Source organism: Hippocampus comes, unplaced genomic scaffold (genome assembly GCF_001891065.2).
Source record: "Hippocampus comes isolate QL1 unplaced genomic scaffold, H_comes_QL1_v1.1 scaffold170, whole genome shotgun sequence".
Lineage (NCBI taxonomy): Eukaryota > Metazoa > Chordata > Actinopteri > Syngnathiformes > Syngnathidae > Hippocampus > Hippocampus comes.
This window is the reverse complement of record NW_017806171.1, coordinates 137664-151222: the sequence shown is the minus strand read 5'-3', so window position 1 is coordinate 151222 and position 13559 is coordinate 137664. Positions and strand designations below refer to the sequence as shown.

Below are 13559 nucleotides of genomic sequence, written 5' to 3'. Positions count from 1 at the left end.
AAAAAATCACTCATGAATAGACTTTCACGTGTGAAATGATGGCATTATTTTTTTTTTAGGAATGTGTGCATTTGTGGGTGATTTCTGTTTTTGCTCTGAGATTTGGATTCTCTTGCGCATGGTTTCCCACCTTTGAGAAATAACGGAGACAACTCAAGCAGTTGGTAAATAATTTCTTTCTTCAGTAGAAACATAGAACATTTGGACAACATATTTTGCAATAGAAACTTTGAAAATGCGAAACAAGTTACAGGACATTGATGAGCTTGTTGTCTTGAGAGGGAAGAAATTCCATCTGTGCTGTACACATACAGCACATTTGACAATAAAGTTGGATCCAATCCAATCCAAAAGCTACAGTGACACCAGAAAGTCGGAGGCTGCTTTGTTTATTTCAGCGCGATTATAGCGATCAGTTCGTGCTGGTTCGACGTCACACTAAAATGAAGTTAGAAAAGCAGGTTTTGCATACTTGGTGAAAGATTCAGACGGTATCAGATGAAACTTAAACACAGGTCAAAGCACGACGAAACGAACCACATTTTGACGGCTCGTAAATATTGTGACTGTTTTGTAATTCGTCTTCATCATGACACGATGCCACATCACGGAAACGTGCAACGTCACTTTGCCATAGCTACCACAAAAAAAACCCCATCAGTGATCTATGCTGAAATTGAACATGAATCATGTCGAGTAAATCTATATGTGAGTATATACACAACACCTCCCAAAATATGTTGGGTTTACGTTTGGTTTAAATCACAGCCTAACAGCATGACAACAAAAGGCGCAGGGTCATGTCAGGTGTTCAGGACAGGGTGGGGGGGGGGGGGGGGGGGGGGGGGGGGGGGGTGTCCAAACACTTCAGTTTGGAGAGTGTGTGCTCAGTGCTGACACTATCAGACGGCGCATATATTTGTTGTCCTACTTTACAGTTTTGTTGCAGATCCATCAATCGTTCGCGTCATGTGATTGGTCAATACTTTGCATTGAGCTTCCAGTCACAACTATTCATGCAAAACATCTTCCGTTCAGAGTCAATATTGGTTGAGGGGACAGTAAATTGGTGTCTAGAAAAAATGTTTGCAGACGTTGACAGTATGCCTCCAGTACTGCCAAAGTGAGTCAAGACATTTCATGACACGGCAACACTACTGCAACCTCTCTGGAAAGTGCTTTTTGGTGGAGGAAGGGGAGGAGGTGGCCAGCTGCCGGAAGGATGCCAAATTTCAGTGTAGGTGTGAACCAGCCTGGCGTGATCCCGATTTAGGGATAATGCAAAGAGCTTGGTCTTGTCACTGGAGATAATAGGCAGCATTTAAATGGGCAAAGTGCAAGGCGCAGAAGACGCGGAAGGAGGCAAAGCATCCCAAGCTGGCCACACGTTCCGTCCGTCTCACATTTCAACCTGAACTTCTTTCGGTGCCGGTGTGTCCTTCAGTGAGCCAGAAATTGCGTAGAACCTGCAAGCACAAGAAGCAGGCGTCCATAATAAAGTCAGAAAAGGCATCTTTATTTAAAAAAAAAAAAACACAACAAAATATACCATGCTCAAATCACACCACTTTGTCTTTCATAAAATATTCCAAGAAGAGTGACTGTTATTATTGTTGCAAACAGCTAACCTGGACTATCTCATATCTGATATTCCCACATATCCGTTTCATGTGTTTCTATTGAACAGAGACTTTTTTTTAAGGTTTCCTGACCCTGTCTTCTGTTTTTTTAGACACGTCACAAGGAAGTAGCGACAGCTCAGACGAAGGCTGAAGTGACCGTCGAAACTATTAGCTCGGTAAGAGTTTTTTTTTTTCTTCACAAAAAAAAAAACAAAGAAAGAAAAGAAACCTTCAACCCATTTAAACTAATAAGGAGACAAGGTGAACATGAGAATGATCCAATTTAAAAACCATAGCCTGTTGTAATCTTATCACTCATCATGACCAAAGATATACTCCCTTACCTGGACTTTCGAAAATGCCGGCGTTTCCCAAGGGCCTTGAAACAGGAGGGCGAGCAGGAGTTCTTCAGGTCCACTAACTGGTAGATGATTGGATTGTACATAGCGGAGGACTTGGCGAGGAGAGTGGGAATGACAGACACGGGTATCGGCACCGAGTCTGGCTCCCCAAACGCCGACACCACGGACACAACCGCGTACGGGATCCAAGCGATCAGGAATCCCGCGCAGATCAGCATGGCCACCTCGGTTTGAAACGCATCCAAGTTATTTTGACCTCTCGTAACTCACCTTTGAGGAAAAATCCGCTTCTTTGGCATACCTTTGTCAGTTTGATCTCCAGGTTTTGATTGTTATTGATCCGGGCGTCAAAGTGTGAGATTTCCTTTGCGGAAGACTTGACTTTACAGATGATCCTCACGTAGGAGAAGACCATGATGCCGGTCGGAAGGACGAGACAGAAGAAGAGAATGGACATGACGAAGCTTTGGCCGGACACGGAGGATTGCGCCAACCACCAGTTCAGCGTGCAGGAGGTCCCGAATGGTTCCGGGGCGTAGCTTCCCCAGCCTATCAGGGGCATGGTGGCCCAAAAGGCGGCATACAGCCACACGAAGGCCAAGCAGAGGAAAGCGTGATGCCGTTTCAACCACGTCCCTGCGCGGCAAAGAAATAGGAGGTCCGACGCCAAGTGAGTGCTTACCGCTTGAATCCGCCGTCGGCGAAAGCAAACGAAACCTCGGCTTCCACGTACCGTATCGGAGATGGCAGATCTTGAAGTATCGGTCCAAGCTGACCATCGTCATGGTGGTGAGGCTCCCGCATCCAAAGAAAAAGCCCGCCCAGCCGTAGAACTGACAGCCGTCCCAACCGAACAACCAACGGTGGGAGAAACTAGAAACAATAAAAAAGGGCTTTCCTGTCACTAAAGGACAGGGGTAGTGGAATATCAGGAATGTCAAAGGAAAACGAGAGGGCGACACACAAACGACAAGGAGTCATGAGGATCACCAACGGAAAGATGCGTGGGAGTGTGTTGACAAGGATGATGGTGGCAGGATGAAAAAGAGAAAAAGAAGCAGAAGAAGGGTAAAGAGTAAAAGTATGGAAAACAAGATTAGTTTTGGTTTGGTTTTTAATGAGTCGGATTTACTCATACATTTGGATTGACATTAACAGCAGAGCTGTGTTCTTAACAAAGGTTGTGATGGTAGCAGAATCAATAGCAATTTGTCGAGCTACCCCGACAGCTGCAAAACATAAATTCCATTGAACGATAAGGGGAACCAGCCATTCGTGTATTGACGTAGCGACAATTGGTCAAGATACTGTCTACGCGACGGACATTTGAATTTCAGAAAAATGTGTTCAAAGACGCAAAAGACAAGCGCAACCCTTGATTTGCGGATCAAATCTGTGAAATCAATTATCTGCCCGTAGTTTTTCCCATGAACCACATGGCACTCGACTTGAACCGGAACGCAATATTTGATTTGCGGTGCTCATGAGCACCCCTGGTCATACGGCTCACCCAGGACATACCCAGATAACGATCGTTCATCAAGAAAAAAGAACGGGAACATTCTGATGATTATCACAGTTTGTATCACGGTGAAATGTGAATCATTTCATGGAATCGGATGTGCTGTTGTCGGTCACAAGGCACCAAACAAAGAACGCGTGGATTACATTTTTCCTCGTGGAGTCAGCGTTTTCCCATGAACCACATGGCACTCGACTTGAACCGGAACGCAATATTTGATTTGCGGTGCTCATGAGCACCCCTGGTCATACGGCTCACCCAGGACATACCCAGATAACGATCGTTCATCAAGAAAAAAGAACGGGAACATTCTGATGATTATCACAGTTTGTATCACGCTGAAATGCGAATCATTTCACGGAATCGGATGTGCTGTTGTCAGTCACAAGGCACCAAACAAAGAACGTGTGGATTACATTTTTCCTCGTGGAGTCAGCCCCTCGCAATTAGTGTTCAGTTCTGTGCATGGAGTTCATCAAACACATCGCCAGGCACCAATAAGCCCCGCCCCCAAATTGTTTGGATGATTCTTAAACAGCGTTGTTGCTTTTCTGATGCTCCGACAAAGATGGAAAATACCTGAGATGCCAAAGTCGAAGATGGCTAAATTCAATGTCATCAGTTCCGGTGGCTTCAACTTCGTTTTGCGTTTGATAGTCATGTACAAGACATATCCGTTCCCCGTTGCGGACATAATACCTGGAAGAGAAAGAAACGTGTTCAGCGGATGATGAACGGTGACGTTCCGCTCCCCGTGTTGAATTGAATGGATGATTTCGGGCGTTATTCATGCAGCCATTCAAATTTCATGTCCAATCTGGCCTTTCTGTGTGGTGCTTTCGTGGCGTTTCTCCTTCCCACATTCTGAAAAATTCATCTCAGGTCAACTGTAAGACTGTGAAATGTCACATTGTCAATATGTCACCCATGATTAAGTCAGGTGGGACTGACTCCAGCTCATCCCCTGTCATGCCCCTCAAAAAATCTGGATCACCAAGAAGGTAAAAAAAAAAAAAAAGACTATATCAAAATACAATTCAACACTAAATTACTCTCAGTCTTTCCTCATTTTCAACATATTTATTCTCTTTACATACAAATCACCAAAATGACACGATGGGGTGACTTCATTTTTTTTTTTGAAAAAAATTGAAGAAACGGACCTATAATGCAGATATAAAAAGCTGCCACAATGTCTGCCTCTCTCGAGAGTCTTGAGGCAAAAGGATCGCCACGCAGGAGATAATGGGGCACGTATGACGAGTGTGTCCACGTCTCATTCGTCATCCCTGCCATCAGTGGGGGAATTTCTGGAGAGAGGAGGAAAAGGATGACATTCGAAAAATAAAACAAAAACAAAAAAAACGTGTACACCAGGTTGACATGTGAAGTTGCAGCTCCTCAATCAATTATAATAATTTTCATTTCACTTTAATAACTGCTGGTATCGGCTTTTTTTCCACAATGAAGCAACAGTGAGCATTCAGCCAAAAAAAAAAATGTCTGCAACAGTAGTTTCAGTATTGTGGTGAATATTTACAAGAACATTTCCATTGAGATAATATTCCAGTAATCCTTCAAATGCAAATGACGGTTATCCGGTAATGCATTTGATATAATAACATATCAATTGCAATGACATTTGACTTGAAAGTTATGTATGCATTAACGCTACGTAAAAACCGGGACTTTTCTGCAAACCTTAAATGCAAAAACAGCCTCATTTGAATAAAAATCACCTCCGTAGACACTTATGCCTCGCTTGGAACAAAATGATTGCTTCAAAATTCACATTATTCAATGGGAAATTACAATAGGAGGAAAAGAAATGAAAAATGCGCGTGGACTGAATGGGGAATGAGTCAGTTCAGTGAAAACATTCTCTCAAACAAAGCAAGTCTAATAAAACCATTTAAAAAAATATGTAAAATGTGGATTTTCATGTCACGGACAGTGTAGTGGTTCACTTGCATGACTTTTTTTTCAGGTGGCAGCGTTCAGTTCACACTTGAAGGTACCGGTAAATGGATCACTGAATTTGTTTGAACGTTTTCTGAATCTCCAAAACGACTAGCCTACGCTAAATGCTAACCTACAGATTAATTGTGAATGATAAGTCAATCACAGTCAGTTTTTGTCAAACACAGTGCCGATTCCCTGAGGTTGCTTAGCAACGTTACTGATGGACTCGTACATTGTTGTACTTCTGGAGGCATGGTGTACATGCTCCAAAAACATGTCTGGTAAACGGAAGCAAATTGCGCCGTCTGGGAAGACTGAAATTGTCTGTCACTTTTGAAAGGGAGCCTCCAGACCCAACCCGGGTATTTTATGGCCCGCGGGCCGTAAAATACCCGGATCGGCCTGGCTCTTATTGGCCTGCGATGAGTTGCTTGGAATCAAGAAAATAAAAGCTACGATACTTTCAAATTTTGGGATAATGCGTGCTGGGCCTCGGCCCGGCTATTCTTGGCCTGTGAAAAGATTCTTGGAATCAAGAAAATAAAATCTGCTGAATTTTTTTTTTTGCCCAGTGCGTGGACTCAAAGAGCAGAACTTTTACTGTGAAACCTGTTTGCGGTGTGCGTGCGTCGTTTACGTACAGGTGCCCTGGCCGAATCCGCGTGATTAGTAGCAAGTGAAGGTAATGGCAACCCCTTCCAATTGGTCGCCCATCTCAAGACGGACGCTGAAGGCCGTGGTTTCCAGAAAATACGGACTGTTCAATACTGATTGACTGGAGTCAAACCCGCGTGTTTGGTTTGCGGCGAGCCGTCTCGAAGGACGAAAACGTGAGTCTGCATGACGAGACGCGGCGTGCGGAAAAATACAGACAATTGACTGAGGCTGAGAGAGCGCAGCTCGAAAAACAACAACGCTATTTTCACCAAGCCTGCACGCGGCCCGGGAAGCAGCAACCAGGACAGGCTGTGTGATATCGCGAAGAACGCCAAGCCATTTTCGGCGGGGGAATTCGTTCAAGAATGCTTGGTGGACTCAACAAACAACAAAACAAGTTCAACAAATCCAGGTACAGACCCTCTCCTTCTTACTGATGAGCATCTGTCACGTGTGCTTCACATCTCCACCTCCAACATTCAACCTGCACTTGTCAAAGCTCAACAGAGGCCAGCTTGAACTCACTGAACAAGAAAAGACAACATACTGAAACGGGTTTAGATTTTTTTTTTCTGCATTATTTGGTACTTGGGACAGAAATGTTGCAAGTTATGTTACATTCTTACTGGCATACTAAGACATTGTGGAAACACCGAATGTCATTGACTTATTTCAGCATAGAAATAAAATAGATAACCGGAGTAGATTTTGACCTTTTGGCCCAGCCCTCCACAATATTTGCTGCTTCTCATTTGGCCCATGACGGGAAAAATAATTGCCCACCCCTGTCCGAGACGAAGCTCATTATTTTTGTATACTAAGTTTGCATGTCATTCGCGGATCTAATTAGCGTGCAAAAGTGCTTTGCAGCCCGTGACAGTATGTTGTGTTATTTGTTATTAATTTTGAATTCCAGAAAGGGTGATCAAGAATAAATATACATATTTACATGATCATAACTTTTTGCATCTGGGTAAAATCTTAATTCTAAGTTAAGATAACCTTTATTTGTCCCACACTGGGGACATTTGCAACCAATTGGATTATGAGATTTGAGTGCAAATATGTGAATGTATGTATAAATACACACTTGACGATGAAATAAGGTAAGGGGGCAATTTTGGAGCTGAAAAATCTGAATTGTACATGTTAAAAGACCCAAAAAAATCAGTACTGTTGGCAACACGTTGTGTAGACCCCAGATAGAATATATAAATTGAGGCGTTGGCAAATGAAGATTCGAGTTACCACTGCCATATCCTCACCTTTTGGTGATCGGTCATCAGTCACTCCGGGCGGGAGTTAAATCTTTAAAAGAAAAAAAAAATAAAGCAAAACAAAGGTGGATAGCGAAATCAAAGTGTTTCTCATTGGGGAAAATGCTTGGAAAAAAAGCGACAATAGTCTTGAGCAAAAAAAAAAGAGAAATTGGATAAAAAAAAATTAAAAAAAAAAACAGTCAAATAATCCTGTGATGCGGCCACTGCTCGTCTCCGAAATGTGCTGTCTTCTCAGTCGCGCCCGCAGCTTCAACTCTTCTCGGACTCTCGAGGCGCTTTGTCATAGCAACTGCCAAGTTACTGTGTGGAAACTAAGCTACTTCCGGTTCACGCTTCCAATGTAAAAGCAAGGGGAAAATGTGGAGATGCACGCCACTAACAATTCATTCAACCAAGTCCTGTCGAATGGGACTTCGGGGCGGGGGGGGGGGGGTTAATAGCTCACCCTGGAATTAATAGGCCACCCCCAATGCATGTTGTGATTTACTTTCATTAGTCATTATATATATATATAATTGGTAAGTTCAGTATAATGATCTTTTGTATGAGCAATGAAATTACATACATAGCCTGTTGTTTCCGAACATTTATTAGCCCGAAATAAAGCAGGTGGGATTTTTTTTTTCTTGAATTGTTTGAAACATATTTTATTTGAATAAGTTCGGTGCGGATTTAAGTAAACAATGGCTGACAAAGAAGATATGCACATTTTTTTCACATCCACGGTTTAGTTCCCCTTAATCTTCATTGACAATACAATTCGGTGTGAGCGTAGTTGAGGAAGAGGCGTACGTAAAATGGATTGATTAATGATTATTTACACACGTTCGACAGGCTCAACAGACAGATGGTCAGTGTTCAATTAAAAGAACTCGATTAAAAAAATGGACTGGTGGCTTCACCCACATTTATTAGCAATGCTGACATGTTTCGTTACTCAAAAACAATTTGAGCTCTACCAATTTAATCTTTATCAGTACTGTGCACACATTGTGGATTGTTTCCCCCCCCAGCTCTGTTTTAATGTGAAATCTGCAATTAGCATTCACATGCTGTGCTTGACTTGCTTGATTAATTCCATTACATTTTGTAAACGCAGACCAACTATGATGCCCAGTGATGTTTTTGCAGGCTGAAATGAGGACATTTTTAGGCAAACCGATGACACAGAGTTGTTGTTTTTCATCTTTTTCCTATCAATGAAAAATAATGTCCTTTACAGTTAATACACTCCAGAGTGCACGTTCACACGTTTAACAAGATTTTTTTTTTTTATTAACATATAACCAACTCCGAATCAGCATAATTGCCAATTAAGCCAAGCTCAAGTCTGTTTAAAGGTCAGTTCAATCAGGGAGGAAGTTTTAAAAGCCAGCATGTCAAAAACCAAAGAAGGATGTGCAGCTGAGTGTTCAGTGGAGTCAGAGGACGGCTAGCTTAATGAATCATCTCAAAACCCATAATTCCTGCAGTCACCTGCAGAAGTAGCGCAATGACGTGTTTCTTGTCTGCTTATGGGCATCTTTGGTTGAAGGTTTCTTTTTTGTTTCGGATGGGGTTTTTTTGGTGGGGGACGGGGGGGTTAAGACAGGTCACCAGGAAATAGTGAGATTTCCAATGAAGGCTGAAACGACAGCTGAAACTCTCAGCCTGGTAAGCGTTTTTCTCTTCAGCAAAATATTTTTTCAAATAGACCATTGTCAGCTACCGGATATTTTTGGACATTGTTTAAGCAAAAGACCAAAAACCTTAAGGAAGCTCGCCCAAATCTAATTGACAAAGAGGCCATTTCAATCAGCGGCGCTTGATCCAATGAAAATGAACATTCTAATTCTGAGGAAAGAATGAAAGAGCCTTCAACCGATGGCTCCCGAAGCACTAAGTGTTGGCGGCTGCTCACACTGGCGCAAGTGAAGTGTGATGACTCCAAGGTGTTACATCACTGAACCGTTTCGTGAACACCACGCTTGGCATTTCTTGCCCTCACTTCTCCTCTGACACTTTGTGGATGGAGGTGTTTGACTGTCAAGCTCCCTTTTTCCGCTCCAGCTGCTTTTCGCACCTTAAATGGAAATCTGCAAAGGTTCAGTCAAGGGTCACCCGAGAACCTCTGCGTTTTCTTGAAACGCTGCGCTCACAATTTGACGTAAAGACCAAAATCCAGCCAGATGACCCGAGAGCGTGCGCTTTCATTTCATCAATCCATCCTTGTGATCAAACCAGATGATCAGGCAACACGATTGCTCCTCTGCAAACGCGCTGCCAATTTCCAATTTGGCTTTCTCTTTCCGTGTGACATTTAACTCGGTTTATTTCATTCTCTTTGTGTTTGTTAACACGCGAGAGACAAATTAAAATCCCTCCTCGTCAGTTTACATTCCAAATCTGTTAATTGAAATTAGCGGCAAAGACAACAAACCGCAATGTGCAATCAAGCTTTCCGCGATTAATATTTGAATTAGGCTCATCTTTGGCCGTCACCTTGCTCAGGATCAGACAACCCGACTGAGATGAGCTACGAGGAGGTGCTGCGCGCCAATAAAACGACAGCGTGTTTTATGCGTGCGAATCACGCCAGAGTGTCTTATTCGCCCGAGGAAACTGACTGTTAGTTTCTCAGATGGCCAAAAAATTGTCAGCCGATTGTCCAAACGCTTTTGAGCCCCTGAAAATAAGCACGATACGAGACAAAACGGCTTGACTGTAAAATTTAGACGCTAAGAAACTGGATGAATTTGATGCGGTATGATGAAAGTCAAATCATCACTCACAAAAACAACAAGATATCGATGCGACATGTCAATGTATTCTTTTAGCCGTGAAGTTCAATGAAGACTGACAAATAATTATTGATTGTGATTCATAGTATCTGTTTTCAGGGACCGGCTCTGTCTTGTGCAAATGCCAAGCGTGGCTACTCTCACCATGACAACCTATCAGACCTTTTTAGCGACTATTATTCAAAAAAAAAAAAAAGCAACCACTACTTTTTTTTTTTTGTGGTGTGAATGGAAACTTCTGAAGTCTCTTAAGACCGCCTCTAGAGCAGCAGATGTTCACCCCTCCACATCCGGGACTATAAATGAACAGTGCTTGTTTAAAGCCACCCCCCCCCCGTCCCCCCCTGCGGCTAAACGCATTCAATTGCATTTTGACTCATGTAAGCAGCACGACAGAACCAAGCTGCCCAAATGCCGAAGATTTCAAGATGCGCGGGTGACCAGACACGAAGCTTGGCAACTGTTGTTGCCAACCGGCTGAAAACCAGCAAGTGACTCGATGACCTGGTTGCCATGTCAGTGTTTCTCCGAGAGGATTGACAGAGAGCAGGCGACTTGCCCAGCCCCACCGCGGCCATGTGGTAATTCGTGACTCGACGTCCGCCTCACGTGCACGTGACGCGAAACTTGAGCCCGCTGAGGCGAGAGATGACTTTTCCACTTCATCAGTGAGGAAGCTTTTGATAGAGCGCCTCATCATGATGAAGGGCCCGGTCACAGGATGAAGTCAATCCTGTCGGAGCGCTCGGCATTCTGCCCTCATCAATCAACACAGCATCAATCAACCAGATGGAGAAAGCGGAGCGAAAATCATGGTTGGAACTGCATATGAGTCTTGATTATTAAAAAAAAAAAAAAAAAGTCATGCATGTCAATTTTGAAGGACAAAGAAAACCGGTCGTGCTGTTCAGACCTCGCCTTCATTTCTGGGGAGATGTGATTGTTTTTGTCATTCTCCCGTCTTCAGAAATGGAAAAGCAGAAGATAACTGTCGCGCTCACATCGTCACGTTGGAAGAGCAAGTGACTCATTTATGAGCAAAGCCGTTCACGGAACAGGATAACCGCGTTCGTGACGCAATCTTGAAATGGCCTGGCCCCACCTTAACTCTCTGAGCTCCTCTGCTCCTGCCCGGTGCCTCGGGTCTGCAGGCCAGACGCTTTTAGAGGTGCCGAGAACCAAGCAGGATGCTTGATGCTGTGAATTGATGCTGAGGAGCAGCGGCTTCATTCTTAGCCACTTCCAGATCTTTGTTCTTTTCCACAGCTTGTGAGACATATGGGTGAAAGTAGAGTACACTGCCTTCCAGACCAAGGCTTTCATTCGGAACACCCCCCCCCTCCCCCCCCCACACACACACACGCACTCACCCTCATAGGCGAAAGTACTTGGCACCCAAAATAACTCAAATTGAATCTAAAATTCTAAGTGGCGAGTAACACCGGGAAACAGTTAAAGCGTTTATCTTCCATGACAACATCCATTCTCTCCACCACAGAATCCTGTTCAGGATCGCGAGTGTGGAAGCCAATTGCAGTTGACTTGGGGCGAAAGGCGGATGAGATTTTGAGCTTTAAAAGCCAACCCGCCAACAACTTGAAGCTGCGCAGCCAAGACACACACGATTAAATGAAGGCAAAAGACAATTGGGAATAAATGCAGGCGGTATTTTAAAAATGTATACAAAACATTAATGCGGGTCAGCCCTCAGGCCAGCAGAGAAAGTTTTGAAGGGCCTGAAGAGAGGGGGTGGGGGGATTATTTGATTTTTAGTCCCGATTGGATGCTTCGGCAATTGCACAAAACTGCAGGGTAAAAAACAAAACAAAACAAACTATAAATTGTCATTCCCAGCTGCAGTTTGTCCCCAAATATTTGACCCAAGATTTTATGATGTTGACCATTGGACGGCAGAGCAGATTATTTTCCATTTCCAATTTAAGGGAGCATTCCACTTGACTTTTCCCTTTGTTGCGTTCAAAGACGACCAGATTCCACTCGTATTGACTCTTAAACGTGTTGAGCCGCGCTTGGCAATCGAGATTTGCAGCACATGGACCCTTTTTCAATCCCGCGGCCTTCATTTCCTTTCTCTCCCAACGTAGCGTTGACAATTTCAGCCTTCCAGCCGCACGACAGCAAATAACTTGACGGGAGGAAGGTCATCAAAAATTGAAAGTGAATTTTCTTCTCGCAACGTACTCGTTCCGCTTCTATTATGTTCACGGAATTCCATTTTCTGCGACTGGGTTATGTGCTGTTGTTTTGTACGAGTCTACTTCTTCATCTGCTGGCGAAATACATGTTGTGACAGCTAAGGAAGGGACTGACTGGAAAGAAAATCAATCAATCCCCCCCCAAAATGGGAGGAGGAGTAGAGGGCACTAAACCCGTTGGTTCCCAGCCTATTTCCATGTGTCTCAGATCGTCTGTCGTTTATTGTCCATTTTTACAAGGTCTCCATCTATGGAGTAAGATCACGTACGCAAGATTAATCAGCCGTATCCATAATAGTCATTTGTGCGTTTGAATTATTTCCCTGTGAGTACCAATTGAAATTGTGTGTATGTGTGAAATGTTGTTAATGTTCATCATTAAAAAAAAAAGGCAGCTGCAGTTTTCCTGACATTAGCTTCTGACACTTCAGTGATGGAAGCGAGACCCACTTATGGTGACACCTCCAAAGTGTTGCTTGCAGCTGACTGCCACAACACCTGTGACTTGAAAACTAAAGTGCAGAACTTGAAAAAGTGTGATGCGTTCTTTTTTCTTAATTTTTTTTTAACGTAACTTCTTAGCGGCCTTAAATCCGATCAAATCAAATGTTTCCGGCAATTAACTTCTCCGTTCTCGGAAATTGCACAGCATTGCTTTTTCTGCAGAAGCATTCCATTTGTCATGAACTTCTAAAAGGAGGTTTCCCCGGTCTCAAGTCCATCGGGCCATCCGTTTTGTATGCCGCAGATATACGTTGTGTGCTCTGCATTTAGCTCATTGAGTTCATGAATGCGACAGGCTGTTGTTTATCTGTCCGTCCAGATAAAGTAGCAATATATATGCGGTGTTACCCTCACTTGAGAGGTCAAAAGGGTTTTTGTGGAGACGCTCAATATGGCTCTTGGAGTACTTCGGATTGCCGACCCCGAATATCGAATATCGAACATCTGTCCGGGGGCACGGCGCTTTCGACATCAACAAGTGATGTCACAGAGACGTAGTTGTGCGCATGACGGCCATTTTTTTGGAGGACTGGCCCGATACCTTTTGGTGTCTGAGTGATTCGTGGAATTGGGTTCAAAAATACACACGCACACATGTGTGTGTGTGTGTGTGTGTGTGTGTGTGTGTATATATATATATATATATATATGTGT

At 43.5% G+C, this 13559-nt stretch overlaps 1 protein-coding gene and 1 long non-coding RNA gene across 3 annotated transcripts in view; one reads left to right on the top strand and one right to left on the bottom strand.

Moving 5' to 3' along the window:
• Positions 1-392: 392 nt before the first annotated feature.
• Positions 393-13559, bottom strand: part of opn5 (opsin 5) — a 14884-nt gene continuing 1717 nt past the window's right edge. Inside the window, exons 1-7 of one of the 2 annotated variants that reach the window (XM_019896231.1) lie at positions 7391-7845; positions 4670-4816; positions 4086-4205; positions 2718-2888; positions 2286-2620; positions 1967-2208; positions 393-1466 (exon numbers count right to left, since the gene is read on the bottom strand). In XM_019896231.1, the coding sequence (XP_019751790.1) occupies positions 1400-1466; positions 1967-2208; positions 2286-2620; positions 2718-2888; positions 4086-4205; positions 4670-4802 (1068 nt within the window). In that variant the 5' untranslated portion in view covers positions 4803-4816; positions 7391-7845 and the 3' untranslated portion in view covers positions 393-1399. Of the gene's footprint in view, positions 1467-1966; positions 2209-2285; positions 2621-2717; positions 2889-4085; positions 4594-4669; positions 4817-7390; positions 7846-13559 lie in introns of those variants that run through there. The other variant, XM_019896232.1, reaches the window with a different exon arrangement.
• LOC109531758 (uncharacterized) lies at positions 8082-9082 on the top strand. The gene is made up of 2 exons (XR_002171243.1): positions 8082-8745; positions 8997-9082. It is a non-coding gene; the product is annotated as an uncharacterized LOC109531758 (long non-coding RNA).